Genomic DNA, 16,485 nt, shown 5'->3' with positions numbered 1-16,485 from the left:
CAGCAGCCTCCAGAAACAGCTCTGCCTTCTACTCCTTTTTGCACCGTAGGCCACCCTCAAACCGCTGACCCTGTCTTGGCCTTTGCAAAAATGACTGTAGACGTACCTTCAACAGCTTCGGCTCAACGCACACCCAAGAAAATACACCTGATCATACGAGCGCATTTTCCATTTCCCCAGGCAGTTCTCAGATGCTGCTGCAGCACATTTGGTACATCAGCGCAGGTCAGCAGGTATTCATGAAATATGTATATTTACAGTAAAGCCTATATGGCAACACACAGATCTACAGAAAGTAAATCTATCACACAGCCTGTCAATCTGTGTTTGGAGTGAGAATATTTCATTGTGCTTCACAAACGGGCTGAACAATAACTAATCTGAAAACCAGTCAGTTGTCAAGTAAATTAACTGTGTAACATATTGCTGCTGACAAACTTTGAGCTACTCCTGCTATACCATCTTGACTGCTCTTGATTTATTATGAAAATTCCAAACTGCTTCGTCATGACAAACCATCGATTACTTTGAGGAGGCAACAGTAAAAAGATCACCTTTTCCAATAGACTCTTGGCTGCTAACAGCACATCAAAGTAATGCTGAAGTCTACGTATTTATTTACCCTTTATTGATTCAAATTTAATGAAATGTCTAATGGTGAGGCTGAAACAGTGCAGGCATTGATCTGGCTGTGATTGAAGTGATGGTCAGTACCCCCGTGTTGCTTACACTGGACTTGGCCTCAGAGATTAGAATAATATAAGCACATAAGCCTTTGCTTGTTCCTGGCCTCGTCCCCCACACCCCCCTCCTACCTCTAGCCGTCGTTTTCTCCCATTACCTCTCTCTGCATTTTTGAATTATATAATTGCACTGAGAACCTTCTGCTTCAAGTTTTTGACCACGTTTGAGAGGAGACATATTAAGTCTCTCTAACAGAGAACTTTTATTCGGATGATTGATACAAAACCTGTCACTAAGAAACTCCAATAGGAGCAAGTAAATCGGTTTCATGTAGCTAACCATAAGCACTCCCCTTTTTTCCTCGGCTCACAGATGTTGAGTAGGGAGGAGGGAGGTAACTTTGACTGGGGTGCGTTGAGTACAAAGACACCTCTAACATCCTTTACTGCCTGTAGCAGAAAAAAAACATATATATTCAACAGGAAAGCTACATCAAACCAAACTAAATCACACTTTTGGGACAGACGTACGTTTTTTGGTACGCCCTTTTTTTCTGTTGAGCTTCATTTCAAGTAAATATCTCAGTGTATGGTACTAAGCAACCAATAATACACACACAAAGGCATGTGCTATTCTGCATTAATAGGTGTTTATTTGAACTGAAACACTGGTGTCTGACCTAAAGAAAGGAATGGTTACACTGAAATGATAAAGTGACACAATGACAAATCACTCAACCACTTATCATCTAAATCGGGCTAGCAAGGTCTTTGTACTTGTAATAGATAGATGCTTATATATTATATTTTCATTACTTAATGTAACTGATTTGCATTAAAGTGAAAATGACTGAAAGTGAAAGTTAACACATTTGTTGTTTCAGTCTGTTTCACTGCCTGCAGCCGTCCATCTTGTACGTAGCTGTAAATGCATTAAACTTGGTACAAGCATGTCTGCGGACAGATTTTTTACACTCTTCTTCTGAAGGCTTCTTTTCAACCCAGGTGTTGGATTCCAACAGGTACTGCATCCTGCAGAAAGAAGTAGGGAGTGAGGAGTAATCCGTGTAAAATTACACTTTTATTAATATCACTGATTATACTTACTCTCCGTTTGAGTCGGTTGTAGATCCATCTTTGCCCATGATGAGATACAGTTTTCCCAACTCTAACTGGCCTTTGCACTGAAACCTCTTAGCAAACACTCGAACAGAATTCTCACTCACAAGCACATCTCCGTCTAGTAGACAGATGACAGTCATTATATTTATGTAAAGTCTTTCCAAACATAAAAATGACGACACTTAACCTAGTTTACTTACTGGATCTGAGTACGTCTTTTACATTAGTTTTGTACAGCTCAAAGTTGCTCTTCACAGAAACACTGAGGACTTCCACGATGTATGCTGGAATACAACAAGAATCAACCTTTGCTGAACAAATACTTATTTTTAACCTGCATAAATGTGATATAATGTGAATGTCAGGATTTTAGATCTTCATTGTCACGTTTCTGTTATGTGCTCTCCACAAAATGTCTTGTGTACAGTACTCACCGTAATCTACGATAGGAGAGAAGCAAGCATGTTGTTCACGTTCATTCTTCACAGGTCTTTGAGGTCTTTCTTGTCTGAATAGATCTTGTAGTTTATGACAGGGTCCTAAAGAAAAGATTAACATAATACAATTAAATGTTTTACACAAAACCTGAAGAAAAAAATTGGATTTACTGAAATCACAAGTGGTTGTCAGTGTGGGTCCACACTATGGACAATGTCTTTATAAAAGAAAATCGTTATCAGTGTCACATCAGCTTGGTAGTGACTGATGGTTAACATTCAGTGTCAATGGGCTGTATTTTCATCTCATTGAGTTGTCTGACAGCAGAAAATATGTCAATAAGAACTATACTGTAAATTTTACAGCATTAAGAAACAGTATAAGTGACCACCACTTACAGAAAAAATATGTGTTCCCCATGTTTTCCATGTGTCATATGTGTAATCATATGTATGACACGTGTTTATCATATGTTGTAACATTTGATAACATGGGGAAAATATGTGGAAAGGTGTAAATCTACATGGGCTTCACATTTTACACCATGAAAATGTTCCAAATTATGCCCATGTTTCCAACGGGCAAAATACATGTTTCAATTGTGCACAATCACATGTATATGCAGTCACGTGAGTTTTTTCACATGTTAAATTCATGTGTTTTTTCTGTAAGGGACAGAGAGCAGGAGGAGACTGAGCAGATGTGTACCGGGCCATTACTCATTAGAGCACACTTATGTGTAGCCTTGTCACAGAAAGGGGCTTGGTGGCAACAAAGTTCAGAGGGCAACTTCTGTCATCAAACACTTTAAGTAATCACACGTTTTAAATGTGGCCATTCACAGAGCACAGCTGTCATTCTGTATTTATTTTGAATGGTTGGAAAACACTTTCAATGTTACGACTATGAAACAATGATCTGGTCATCTGGGCTGTCTGTCCTACGTCTTACCAGATTTTGGCTGTGATGCACATTATTGCTGGTTGATGAATAAAAGAATGGCGAAGAAGAAGAAGAGATTGAGCAATTTTTATGTTGTCCAGGTGTTTCACTGTGAGCAGAGTTCTTTAAAACCTAGCAAAGCAAATTATTTTAATGTTAGATAGCTTAATGTATGTAATGACCTACTTTCTGCACACTGGCACACATCCTCTGAACACAGTTTGGAGACCATCTTGCTTCTTTGTGGGGCAGAGTAGAACACAGTACACTTTCTGTCTGCAAGGAAATCACAACAAAATCTATAAATTCCTGTTAAATTAAAAATTCAGGAAATATAAAGAGAAAAGATTACTTGGTTCATAATAATCATAGAACACGGCTGGCGCAGGCTGTAGAAGGCCAATTGGTACTGTCTGTACAGCATCGAAATGAATACATTCCTTTTGTTCAAAGAGCTAGAGAGAGAGAGAGAGAGAGAGAGAGAGAGAGAGAGAGAGAGAGAGAGAGAGAGAGAGAGAGAGAGAGAGAGAGAGACATCTTTTAGCGTTGGACTTGTATAATTTTTGTGTATAAGTTGATTTCAGTCTTACCTCATTGAAGTAGATCAGCACTCTTCCATATGAGACCTCATAATGGCTAATGTATTGTTCAGGTGTCATTACTAACTGTCATGAGAAAAGAGTTGAATTATTTGACATCATAGTTCTGAAGTTCATTCCTCTGATTAATGCTTTGTCAACACAGATTTGGTGCAATGGGATAGAAGAGCAAAGCGGGACAGGCAGATGGTTGTGGAAATTTGTTTGTCCATTTTACATTCCAACTTCAAATTGATCTTTTATTGTGATGCCTGAAATAGCATCTCCCCTTTATGATGAGGATACAAATGATGAAGATGAGATGAAGAGAACTACTAACCCTGTCCAAGTCTTCAATGACAGCCTCAAATCCACTCAATAATGTGATGTCAGCAATGGCCATTCCTGTAAGACTGCTGTTCAGGCCATGACTGTGCACAGGAAAACAAAACAAAAATTAGAAGTTGATCAGGAATTGTTACGTTCTCTTTCTCATGAAAACTTGAGATGAAAATACAGAACGAATGTGATGTGGGAGTCACTGAACTAACCTGACACAGACTCTGTAGGTCACAGCCTTGTCTATATTTAAGCTGTTATCAAGATCTCTCCTATTCCTGGTGCGAGCATCAAACCACTCAATCGCTGATCGTGGCACTCGTACTTCTTTCTCCTCGTTGGTATCATAGTCATAGTAGTCATAATTTTCAATGACCTTAGCTAGAAAGACAGAGATTACTGAAACAGTGTAGCTTTTATCAGTGATTGTTATCGGTTTCAAGAGCTCACCAGTGTACTTGACTTTCCCCTCCACTGTGACATTGATAGACAGCTGGTCACAGTCATCTTTGGGTTCCAATAAATAGTAAGCCTTTACAATCTGCAAGGACATTAGTGATTCACTGTAAATTATAAATCTTGTTCATGATTTACAGAACACAGTAATGAATCAAACTTACTTTAAACTTGGCATCCCCTGTTCCTGTCAGCTGCACAACAATGTTGTTCCCTGTCAGTTTCTGGGAAAACAGACATGAAAGAAAAAAAAAGTCATTTCAGAATAGGATTAAATATTAATTAATGTGTGTATTTGTTGCTCTAAAGCTCTATGATACCTTCAGGTCTGTTCCCACTTTCTCCTTCTTATTTGCCAGTGCAAGCGTTACAATGTCGCTCTTTCCTGGGACTGTAAACTCTGCTATGATATTTGTTTCGGGTCTGACGGACTTCTTTATCTCATACTCTGAGAGGGCCTCCAGAGCCAGGATGGTATCCTGGGCATGGTAAGAAACCATTAATGACATGTTTAACATCTTTAACGGTTAGTTAAGACAGGGATTCTTTGAGTTGAAGATTTCCTCGATCTATCATCCTAATCACCTGTGTGGATTTGTAGCCTCCAAAATAGTTTTCTTGGGTGGTTAACCAGCACGCTATTTGGTCTGCCCACTTGGTATGTCCGAGCTCCACTGCAGTCAGGAGGGCGTAGGCTGTCGTCTCTACTGTGATGGCATCTGCATTTTTTTGGTTCTGTGGGCTGCGATCGGCTGTCCAAAGATAACAGTCATTCTCCCCTGATAAACAAAAAAATAATAAGAAAAACAATATGATAATAAAGACTGAGAGATTATATAAATGGGTCATGTTGTTTTTACCACCGCAGCTATCAATTTAATGTTTCAGGAGTAAGTGGTGATGTTATAAATTAATAAACAAGACTGATTGATGGCAATACTGGGTTTTTGCATAGATGTTGTATCTAGGTGATGAAATTAATTGTTGATTATTTGGATTTGTCCATAATTAACTCTTTCATTAAATATAGAATAAAATATTATAACATATATAGCAACAGAGGATTCAACCCATATCGCCCACTCTTTTTTGCTTGGATTGAACATACCTTTAGTCACCTTTGATATAAGTTTGGTCCACACAGCTGAATGATCTGTTCCCTCTGGAAGGCAAACTGAGAGACAATAAGCTGTAATGGCAACAGCAAAGGGATGCTGAAGCTCCTCTAATTGTGACAGGAGGTATGTTGTTGATGTTGACATGCTTGCTTCCTGGCAGAAAAAAGCACAAAAGGCAGACAATTAATTTTTTTCCCTCTGATGTTCTTTTCAAATTACGCATTAACTATGGTGTATAAAAATTATAATAAAAAACAAATTTCATCATTCATTGGTCATCAGTCTTCCTGGGCACTCTGAGGCCTAATTGTGACAGTGTTTTGAGCTAAATGTTAATACTAATGTTAACATATTGAAGTGAAGCAACATATTTTACAGGCATTTTATAAGCATTTTATTTGAGCATATTTGCACGTTAACCTTTGTTTATTAGTGTAAACCTCAAAGGGTAGCTGTGAGAATGTTGTAGTTTTACAAGAATTTGCTCAGGAAGCAAACTTTTGAATACACTTTATTTTTTACTTGATGATGACAGTAGATAAAAACCAGGGGATCTACAAAGTAATTGGGATTAATCCTCTGCACAACCTGAATGCTCCATGACAATTGATCAATTGGTTGAGAAATTACAGTCTGGACTGACCAGAACTGTCACACAGCTAACAGGACAGTACGTTTTTATATGATCTTACCACAGCACTTCTCTCTTCAGGTTGCAGGAATTGAAGGGACCGGAACAGTGCAATAGTTATGAAAGCTGTTATGGATGCATCCTGGTCTTTGGCTTTCTATGTTAAACACACAGAGACAATACTGCATTCAAATCACTGCCATTCTGTTTGTTCTAATATTCAATACCATTCTCACATTCAGTGTATGTGCACATGCACAGTATGTTTAACTTTTAAGAGCGGTTACCAGGACTCTGTGCATCACAGGATGTGGGTCACTGAACGACCCATCAGTCTTCTGTACCGAAAGCAAGTAATTGACTGGTTGCCTGATTTCTTCTTCTGGTACAACTTTATTCCTCCGGCCCTGCTGTCCAATCTGACGCTGCGCCACCAACGAAAGCACTTTCACTACAAGTGCCGTCACCCTGAAGAGAAAACAAAGAAAATAAATGAGAAGCGTGGATGGAGAAGGGCGATTTATAATTTGACATACTGGAAATAAAGAGAGTTAATTTAAAACAAATACTCACCAATTACTATACGGCACGGTTCGGAATGCGCCATAAGATCCATTGCTTTTTACCTTGTATTTTAGAATGTGCATGTAACCTGAAAAAAGAAGTGTTCTGAAAATGTCTGTAGCCTTTCTAATTACATGTGGGGGTTGCAACATTCATTACATCCTCCAATACTAATATGAAACAAGAAGAGGAAACAGAAGCTTCAAGGGATCACCTCTGATTCCCTGTTAAACTTTCACCAATCAAAACATGTAAAGTTATTCTGCCCAATATTTCTGACAAACAAGTCATCCATTGTTTTGTTTCCTTTCATTGCATTCATATATAATATATAAACTTATACAGAGCAGCAAACTCTCATTGCAACCATTATTTTTTTATCTCATGATGTATTCATGCCTTGTGTAGGTCTAGGGTGTCTGTGATTTATACATTTAATGAAGTACTGTTTTTGATGTTATATTTACTTAAAATCAAATGTGCAAAAAAGTTTTGATCCTGTGCAAACAATCGACAAGGATCTATGTCTTTAACTGATTTTTCTTGTGTACAAGTACAAATTTTACCCAGATGGTGGTAAAATTGGAATAGGGTCATGAGGTTCCCGAAAACTTTAGAAATGAGAATTACATATATACTCATGAAATAACAAGAAATTGTGCATGCTGTGTGATGTGTTCCTACCCTTCTCAATTTTATCCATAGCTTCATCTCTGGCACCTGCAGGCAGGTCGAACCATTGTTCACTCAAGTCAAGGTAGCGCAGGGCTAAAGCTGTAGGGGCCAGTCTCGACATCGTCTGCTCTAAACATCCTCGAGGCAATACGATCATCTGAGCAACCTTCTCAGGAGAAAGAAGGTTCTTCGCATATGAATTGCCAAATCCGTCCCCTGTCAGGTGAGAACAATGAAAGGGTAAGACACCTGTCATACACAAAGATCTGTGAGTTATATGTTTGTTTCTAACATCTCCTACCTTCCATTGAAATGAAGATATTGGAGCTAGAGTCTGGGACTGTCTCATCTGGTAAAAGTCCATTAATGGGGATAGTCCTTGTGCTTTTTCCTATCGTGACAAAGAAGTATTGACAAATAAATAAAATGACAACTGTCGAGTAAATATCACAGAGAAATACTAAAACAACTCACCATCTAATTTGAGCACATTAGTTTCTCCTACTCTCTGTTCTATTCCTTCTGTCTACAACACACATAACAGAGAACCAAATAAATGTGTTTGCTTTGTTGTATTCATTTTATCTCTTAGGCTATTATAAAATTGTTATTTTGCAAAGAGATTAAAAAAATTCTTTGTCACTTACCTGCACTTTCAAAGTTTTTTGAACAGCATCTATTCCTCTCTCATACTTCAAATCATAGAGACGTATTGTGATGGGTATTGAGCCGGTTGCCATGGGGACAGCAGAAAAGGAGACAAACTGAGAGGACATTTTGTCCACAGTAATGTTGACAAAAGATATAGAGGTGGCTGAACCAGGTGAGCAAAGTCCTTCAGTTTGCTCCATATGAACTGCCACCTATACACATGCAGAGAAAAATAACATTTAGAGTTGAATTTAATTACTGTCTTCAGCGCTGCTTGATGCCAACATGAGATCATATGTACCTGCAGACTCTCAGCTCCGTAGTTGTAGATAACAGGTGAAATAGACAGTTGCTCGTATTTCTTCACTGAGTAAGGCAGTTTCAGAGATACAAATGTGTCCTTTACTGATCTGACCTCAGAGGGCTCAAGTACACAGAAACCTGAATCAAAGAGAGTGAATATCAGTAGCAGTCATTATTACTAAGGAGCTCTTTGTTGAAATATCTGCTATTATTACCAGTAGAAGCGGACAAAGTGATGACCTGAATCTCCCACGTGGTGATGGAATCAGGTAGAGTCATCACATAGCTAAAGAGTTTTCAGTAAGGACAAAAAATGTGATTTGGCTGTAAAATGTAACTGAAAAATACTTAGTCAATTTATGTTTTACACATTAAGTAACGTGCTGAATTTACACTTAACAGTGGAAAAAGCTGAAATGATCACATTGACAATACTAGAAGCAACAAACAGTAAGAAAGGCAAAGGATAAAAACAAAACTGCAGCACAACAAATGTTTTAGTGGTTGTAACTTGCCACTGTATTTTACTGGAAATGCAAAACATTACATGAAAACCTTCTTAAAACTCCGCTGTCCTCCTCTTACCGTCCTTGGCCATTCACATCAAATTCTGTGAATGCAAAGCTTGGAGGGAAAACTCTGCGAATATACTGAGCAGCAGTCTCCAAGAAGAACTCTTCAATGTCAGCTATGGTTGCAGCTACAAAACAAAACAAAATAATGTTTGTGTTTAATTAAGCTGACTGTTAATCATGCCACAGTTTTCAAATGTCATTCAAGTAAATTTGTTTAAAGCGTTTAATGTCCACATCATCTCACTCCTGCCAAATCCTGCCTCGGCATCCTCCAGCATCTTCTTTTGTCTCATGCGCTCTGCTTCAATGCAGCATTTCAAAAAGGCGTCGGCACAAGTCTGGTTTGTTTTCACCAGAAGGACTCTCGCCGCTCTTTCCTGACAGGTTCGTTTCATAGGGATGGCAGAAAACCCATGAACACAACAGTCTTGCAGGTCTGCATCTGTAAAGTTTGACTCTGAAGGGGACATTCAAAGGGAAAGAAAAGACACATTTTATAGCATATTCTTACCAGAAGTATCCGATATTATCTCAGACCAAAGTTGTTCTTACTTAAGCTCATCATTTCCTGTTGAAGGTCCACAGAGCGTCCTTGTCGGGCATGTTGTGAATCACAGCCAAAATCTGGAAAAGAATTTGGTTGTGGTAATAAAAGGCTATCACCTCTGTACCAGCACACAACCACTTCCCTGAGATTCTGTCAACACCAACTGTAAGACACAGCTGTTTGAGTTTAGCATTTCAATGTAGGTGATCATTTTACATCCAAAATGCTAATAATGTATAGCTACATTTTAAAATTGGTGAAAAGCACGTTTTTGAAACTCATTTGAAACAGTAATCGGTCAAATCAAAGTCACAGGAAAGAACATTTTAAAGTAATTAAATGTTTTTGTCATACTTTTTCTGAACACTGCCTCAGACTTAGATACAAAAGACAGGCCAGCATTCAATAGCACCGATGCTGAGTCAGATCCTCCACTGTATGAACAACCAAGGTCATATGACTTCATAGTGGAAAAAACCTGAAAAGTGAGAACAAAAGTTTGGACTTTACTATTTACAACATATTAGTTGAAAGGAAAATAAGGAGAATACGCATGAAAGGAGTGTGTGAACGTGTAACCTGTTTGGCTGTGAGTTTATTATCGGCCTTTAGAGCGTAGAAGGCCTTATCCACAGCCAGCAAAGCTACTCTGGCTCTCTGACCATGTAGATCAAATCGTAGCTCATTCTGTTGTCCAGGTTCAAACTTTCCTTTTTGTTCTACCTAAATCAAAGATAATACAGAGATTTATTTTGTCCAAACTCTGGGTTAATTCAATCAATACATGAAAACAAAACATATATAAACATACGGTATACATGTAAACACAGGCTGTGTACAGGATTTCAAAATAACCTAAACCAAAATGAATTGCATATGAGAGTGATAATTGCCGTGCAAACTAATAACACCCATTGTTGCAGCGTTTACAAATGTAGATTAGACCCTTCAAAGATTAAGTCAATCTACCACTCTCCTTTTAGCCCCATTTACAACAAAAAAACGATCCCATTTTTAAAAGAATGAACTAATCCAAGCACACACAATCAACAGAGGTAACGTCTGTTTACTGTCTTACTCCGCTCAGGCTGCACTCTCATCTGCTCTGTTTACTCACCTTGACCTTTATCGCACATTCATCCCTGACATCTACCCACACTGAGTCAGCTACGATGTCACCACCCTTGTTGTGATAGTAGCAAACCAGACGGAAAGATGGAACCATATTAGGCTTAATCAGCAGGTTGTGTTTCACTGTTGTACTAAGTCTTAAAGAACCTTTGTCTATTATAGTGCCACGGCTTAGGACCTGCAACACAGACAATAAAAGATGTTTAGTGGTGATAAAACGTTGCTCCGATATCTAAAATACACCATGTTGTATTCAGATGTTCCTCACCATGTAATATATAAAATCATTTTCTGGGCCGTTGATGGTGTTGAAGTTTATGGTAAGTAAGTCATTCACAGAGTAGATCTTGTTGTCAAAAGTAAGGTAAAGGTAGCTGTTACTTGGAGATGAAGCACGTCTAATTATCTTCTTCTGTCGCTGGCCATTTGCAGTCACCTATTGGAATCACAGGTGGAAACAGTGAAGAATTAAACCAAAGTGAATTTGATAAGACTGAGAAACTGAGAAAACTGAGTTTGGTGATACTAACTTCAACTTCAACTTCATCGGGTTCATTTTGAACATTAAAAGTACAAAACACTGCCCCCTCCTGATCAGTGGTTTTTCTCCAAGATTCCCCTGAAGATGGGTGTATATCAATATTTACTGACACACCAGCAGCTGGGGAGCCATCTGGGAGATGCATGAACACCTAGAATAGCAACAAAGAAAGTTTTTCACAAAAGATAATCACAATCATGCGTATAGCTGCTGTGTCAACCCATTTGTTTTTCTCAGGCATACCACCACGTCTAGTGGATATCCAGGAAGAAAATGGGAGCGAGTTCGATCAAGTTCCATGGTGTATTTGTGGGAGATGATGGGAAGGTGAACCTCTGCCTCTTGGATTTCACCACCTTGGAAAAAGATACGCATAGCCATATCAGCCTACATGAAACACAACAAACATATTTCCAATGTCTTCTCTTCTTCTAATCTCACAAATACACAAAGGCACATCTCAGGGGGGTTCTGGTTAAATATTGAGATTAATTATTATTATTTGTTATGGTAGAAGATCATTAGTAATATGATCATTATAATTTCAGAAATATACTTGAAGTGTAAGTTTGTAGCGACAACAGGGTTCTTTCTGGGATTTCTGATCTACTGTAGCGTCACAAAAATTCTGTAGCAGTTTCATGTGGTTTCATTAGTTTTGCTGTAAATCTGGCATATAATTCTATGAAATGTAGAATTGTGATAATTCATTTTAATTTGATCATTATTTCACTACACTATTGTATAATTTATGACAATAAGAGGTTGTGGCTCAAACTGCCGGGTTTCAACACATTTCTCATTTTTGGCCATAAATGCAGCATTCACACTCCTTGAGATGCATAACAAGAAACAGAAATGAGCTTTCTGGCTGTTTATATCAAACATGACTAAAATTCTTCAGTATAGAATTGTGCAAATCACTTGCTGCTATATTCAAAATCAAATATTTTACATATGTAGTCGATTTAAATATTCTCTCTCTACCCCATAGGATACTAATAAAAAGAAAATCAGATAAATGATAACTAATTTTAAAAAAAATTGAAAGTATGTCCTTTACTTTGTATGTTGGTGACATATACTCCCATATAAAGTTGTGCTCCACTTTCTTGCAGGTCAGAGAGGGTTTGGTTGTGCTGGTTTTGGAGTTTCAGATTTATCTTATCAGTCCGAATAGACACTGGTGCAGTTCCATTCTTGACCTGCGAGAGATTTTATTTTATTGTTGGTTTTGAAGAAAAACACTCAAGAAATGCAATGTGTTGCCAGATTTTCAAAAGAACAGCACTATGAATTAAGGATGAAGATAATCCGTTTCCTCACCGACCCAGTCAGCTCCAGTCCCCTGATAAAGTCAGGCTTCATTTTCTGATCACGAGTTGCACCATTTTTTACAACTCCAAACCAGCAGTGGTAAGCCCCATCAACTTTTTTACCATGCGAGTACCTGGAGGAAACAACTGTTGGAATTATAACACAAAGACAGACTGAAAAAAGAATGGTAACTTTGGCAATTGAAACGACTAGCTTATGACATTAACCTCCCATTAACTCGATATTGTAAACAATGCGGGCTCAATAGTAGCTAAGCTTTCCCTCTTCTTGAAAATGTAAAAGTGGTCACTGTTTCTCCATTTCGGTACGTTCACTGAGGAGGAAACAATCCTGGAAGTCATAGGTAAAAAATAATTCCCGCTTTTTTTTTTCCTTTTTTTTTTTTTATCCGTCTTCCTCCATGACTATAGGTTCATGTTTTAATAAGGGGAAATGCGTATCTAGTGGAAAACAGTTTTTGAACAAACATGCGTGACCATAAGATAACATTTGCTTGATGTAGCCACGTGCACCTTGTTTAGTGTTTACTAACAAATTAGCATAACCATGGCAACACACAACCCTGTTAGCTGAAGCTCTAATGGTTAGCAACTCCATAAGGCAATGTCACAGCTGTGTTAGCATTAGTTCTCCTGATCAATGCAGTATCAAGAGAAATGATTGGTAGTAAAGTGCATTTTTTGAAAAGCTAATCAACACTTACATTGCTAAGATGTCGAAGTTAAGCTGTCCATCATTCAATAGAATGTAGCTCTGCTCCATTGCGATGGTCACGTCAAAACTTGGTAAAACTAGGTTGTATAACAGTTAAACGTGTTTTTAGAGGCAAGAAATACTGTCTGTTCATTTTAGGAAAGCAGTAAAATAGTCTACTTTAATCAGTTTGAAGCTTACCAAATTTTTGGACTTTGAACTCCCGGGTAGCCGCATGTGCTTCATCGCCGTCATAGTGTGCTTTTATCTTCCAAGTTCCCATTCTTTATAAAAAATAAAAAAAAACAGTCTTGTTAAAGTTGCTGGTGATGTCATATTTTTCACACTTTATTGCAAATCTGTTTGAACATACTTAGATACACTGGCTATGGAGAATCTGTCTTTGTATATTCCTCCCTTTGCAGTCTTAAAGGAATTCATTATCCTGTTTCCAGCAGCGTTCTGCCATAATACAATAGCAGAAGGAATCATGACATTAATACTTTGTGCAAATCCTTGAACATGCTTATTCTTAAAGAAAACATATCTACTCACAAATATTGATAGATGGAATGGTTCCTCATTTGGTCGCATTGTGTGGTCAAGAGTGAATACCCTGTAACTTACTGAAAGAGAGATAATCAACATAAAAAAGCTTTAAAGATATTCACTTTAAGTCCAACACTGTTGGTGTAGAATTATTTGACATGGTTTTACATGATTTATACACATTTGTTTTTACCTTTCTCTGTTGGGTTGTAGATTGGCTGATGAGTCTGAATGAAGATATAACCCCTGTGTTTTGATACCAGGACCCTTGTTGACTTTCTTTCAAGGACGGGGAGGCTCTCTGCCACTAACAAAAGGTAGTGGCGATCAGATTTTTGAGGCAGTCTTGACCATATTTCCATAGTTATCTGTAAAGATGGAAAAAGAGAAGTTTGAATTAAAGACATCTCAGTCCTGTCTAAATTGTTTACTTCTTGTATGAGTGTGAAAGTTTTCATACCATGAGCTCAACTTGTTTGATATCATGTTTACCAGCACACGAAGTAGTTGCCTTCTCAGACATAACTATGCCGGTACTCTCATGCTCCAGGTAGAGAGTAACATCATTGTTTAGATAAGACATTCCCATCTGGACAAACACTTTTTCTTTAACTCCCACATGAAAGACATTTGGGGCTGAGATGAAGAAGCTGCAATCAAAAGTCCACATTCATTGACTTTTCATGTTTGTAGATAAGCATCTGCAACGCTGCACATCCCATCTTATCTTATTTACTTACTTTCTTATTACATTATGACAGAATACTTATTTAACATATAATGATAATATATGTAATTTTCTATATTTATAATATCAAATTCTAAATGAAAGAAAGCACTGTCTTTGCATTAATCACAAAAAAAAGTCAGTTAGAGCATCATTATGTATTGGATTTACCTGTTTTCTGCTGAACACTCCACAGCCAGGATCAGAAGTAGCACCCAAGCAATGTGACGCTTCATTGTGCAGCTTCTATCTCTTCGTCTGCTCTGACACTGGTTTTGGATTAGCTGAGGTTTTGTAAGTCAACCACCCCTATATTTCTCAATCGGTGGATCCTCCTGTGCCCTCCCTCTATTTCTTTTCCTAATGATGCAACTTAGAAATACATATTGTTCCTCAGACTGATGTCTCATGTTGCATGTGCTAATTGACAACATAATCTGAGGATGCTGTGCTATACCGTGAGATGCAGGGTAGCACATAATCTGATGTGTGCAGAGATATGTGACATACTTGTTAGTTGCATGGTGTGTGAATTCCGGCACAGATACAAATACCGAAACAGATTTATCTAAAACATTAGCTTTAACATTACATATCAGATCATAATGGACTGACAGATGCATTTCTGACTAATATGAGCAATTTTCTAAAAGTAAATTTTATATCTCTGCTCTGCTTGCAGCTGGAAAGTGTTAGTTTCTGTTGCACAATGTGTGACCATGCCCTTGGCCAAATTTCCCCTAAATCACGTGATTTACAAGAAATCAGGTTTTTTTCTTGTTGGGTTGAGTGTTGAAACTAAGCAAAGGTTCAGGAATGATCAAATTACACATTAAGTTCATCTGCAGACATCCTATCCACAACAATTTCTTCACTCTAGTCAAATTCTGAAATGTATATTTTCCATAGTTAATAAAGATTTAAGACGTATAATATTAAGATTTCATATTTCTTTATATATTATTTTATGTACTAAAGACAAACCAATATTAACTAAAACAACTGAGAGGAAAACAGTACAAAAGTCAATGAATAATGCATAAATGAAATGGTCAATATCTATAGATCATTAGTAATAAAAACAGTAATAGTTAAAGTCCATAAAGTGCATATATCTGCAATGTGGGAGAGATTGGGGTCTGTGTGTGTGAGTGAGAGGGTGGATGGAGGGGTAGTCAAATCGTGTTTACAGTAAGTTTAGAAGGTTAACTTTCTAGGGGGAAGAGCTCTTTAGTGGCCTGGTGGCTCTTGTGTGGATGCTCCTGTAGCTTTTACCAGACTGCATGGGGCAAAAAGTGGGTATGGGAAGGGTAGGAGAGATTAATGATGATGCTAGAGGGTTTGTGGATGCTGCGGAGGGTTTAGTATTTAACACATAACAAAAGCGTAAAGTATTTATTTGTAGCTTACTTATTAGATCCTTATCTGCATCAGCAGTGAACTGATTGTGGGCTGAATCAAATTTACAAAGGTGCGAAAGTATTTTTTAGACCTGGCAGAAAGGAACTGGATTGTTAACAGAGCCTGACAGATACTGGATTTTTGGGGCCAATGCCAAGATTAGGAGGTAGATAAAATTCCGATATCGCTATATCAGCTGAATTGTGTTTATCAAAATAAAAGAGATGCAATAAAGAGAGGCTATTTGACTGTTTAACAATATACTTCCAAAGTCAAATCAATGCATTGAAACAGTGAACTCCGCTTCAGCTTTGTTCTGTAAAGAAACATATCAGGAAGAATGTGCACCGATACCAACTAATAAATCAGTCTGGCTTTAATGGTTAATGACAAAAACAATGTCTTTTTTTTTTTGACAAGGCAATTTTTTTTTACATACAGCTTCATGAAAAAGGAAGTGAAGTCAGTAAAACAAATGCCTGT

The 16,485-nt window shown here is 37.7% G+C and overlaps 1 protein-coding gene across 1 annotated transcript; it reads right to left on the bottom strand.

The window, feature by feature from the left end:
• Window positions 1-1,314: 1,314 nt before the first annotated feature.
• On the bottom strand, window positions 1,315-14,876 carry c4b (complement C4B (Chido/Rodgers blood group)). Its single transcript, XM_069143007.1, has 41 exons — window positions 14,773-14,876; window positions 14,335-14,524; window positions 14,068-14,242; window positions 13,881-13,951; window positions 13,699-13,787; window positions 13,527-13,609; window positions 13,336-13,423; window positions 12,621-12,744; window positions 12,358-12,499; window positions 11,538-11,650; window positions 11,284-11,445; window positions 11,022-11,189; window positions 10,740-10,931; window positions 10,202-10,345; window positions 9,977-10,100; window positions 9,628-9,699; window positions 9,320-9,532; window positions 9,086-9,200; window positions 8,716-8,786; window positions 8,499-8,638; window positions 8,194-8,409; window positions 8,021-8,072; window positions 7,848-7,937; window positions 7,556-7,762; window positions 6,881-6,959; window positions 6,595-6,775; window positions 6,369-6,464; window positions 5,667-5,829; window positions 5,144-5,337; window positions 4,879-5,037; window positions 4,723-4,782; window positions 4,553-4,643; window positions 4,315-4,483; window positions 4,104-4,194; window positions 3,776-3,850; window positions 3,538-3,640; window positions 3,372-3,461; window positions 2,240-2,344; window positions 2,006-2,089; window positions 1,791-1,923; window positions 1,315-1,715 (listed from the first exon to the last, which is right to left on the bottom strand). The coding sequence occupies exons 1-41, from the start codon at window positions 14,835-14,837 to the stop codon at window positions 1,574-1,576; spliced, it is 5,121 nt and encodes a 1,706-aa protein (XP_068999108.1). The 5' UTR covers window positions 14,838-14,876; the 3' UTR covers window positions 1,315-1,573.
• Window positions 14,877-16,485: the final 1,609 nt, after the last annotated feature.

This window comes from Embiotoca jacksoni, unplaced genomic scaffold (assembly GCF_022577435.1).
Source record: "Embiotoca jacksoni isolate LCO1_2020_lvr unplaced genomic scaffold, fEmbJac1.0.p SCAF_11, whole genome shotgun sequence".
Lineage (NCBI taxonomy): Eukaryota > Metazoa > Chordata > Actinopteri > Embiotocidae > Embiotoca > Embiotoca jacksoni.
The sequence above is the reverse complement of the archived record's forward strand: the minus strand, read 5'-3'. Positions and strand labels throughout refer to the sequence as shown.

What these genes read in the sequence shown, in the direction of transcription:
- c4b (XM_069143007.1), bottom strand. Translation starts at nt 14,837, where the DNA reads ATGAAGCGTCACATTGCTTGGGTGCTACTTCTGATCCTGGCTGTGGAG. An exon ending in GACTGGAGCTGACTGGGTCG is followed by an intron (nt 12,500 to 12,620) that starts GTGAGGAAACGG and finishes AATCTCTCGCAG; the next exon opens with GTCAAGAATGGAACTGCACC. An exon ending in TCATTGAAGACTTGGACAGG is followed by an intron (nt 3,851 to 4,103) that starts GTTAGTAGTTCT and finishes TTCTCATGACAG; the next exon opens with TTAGTAATGACACCTGAACA.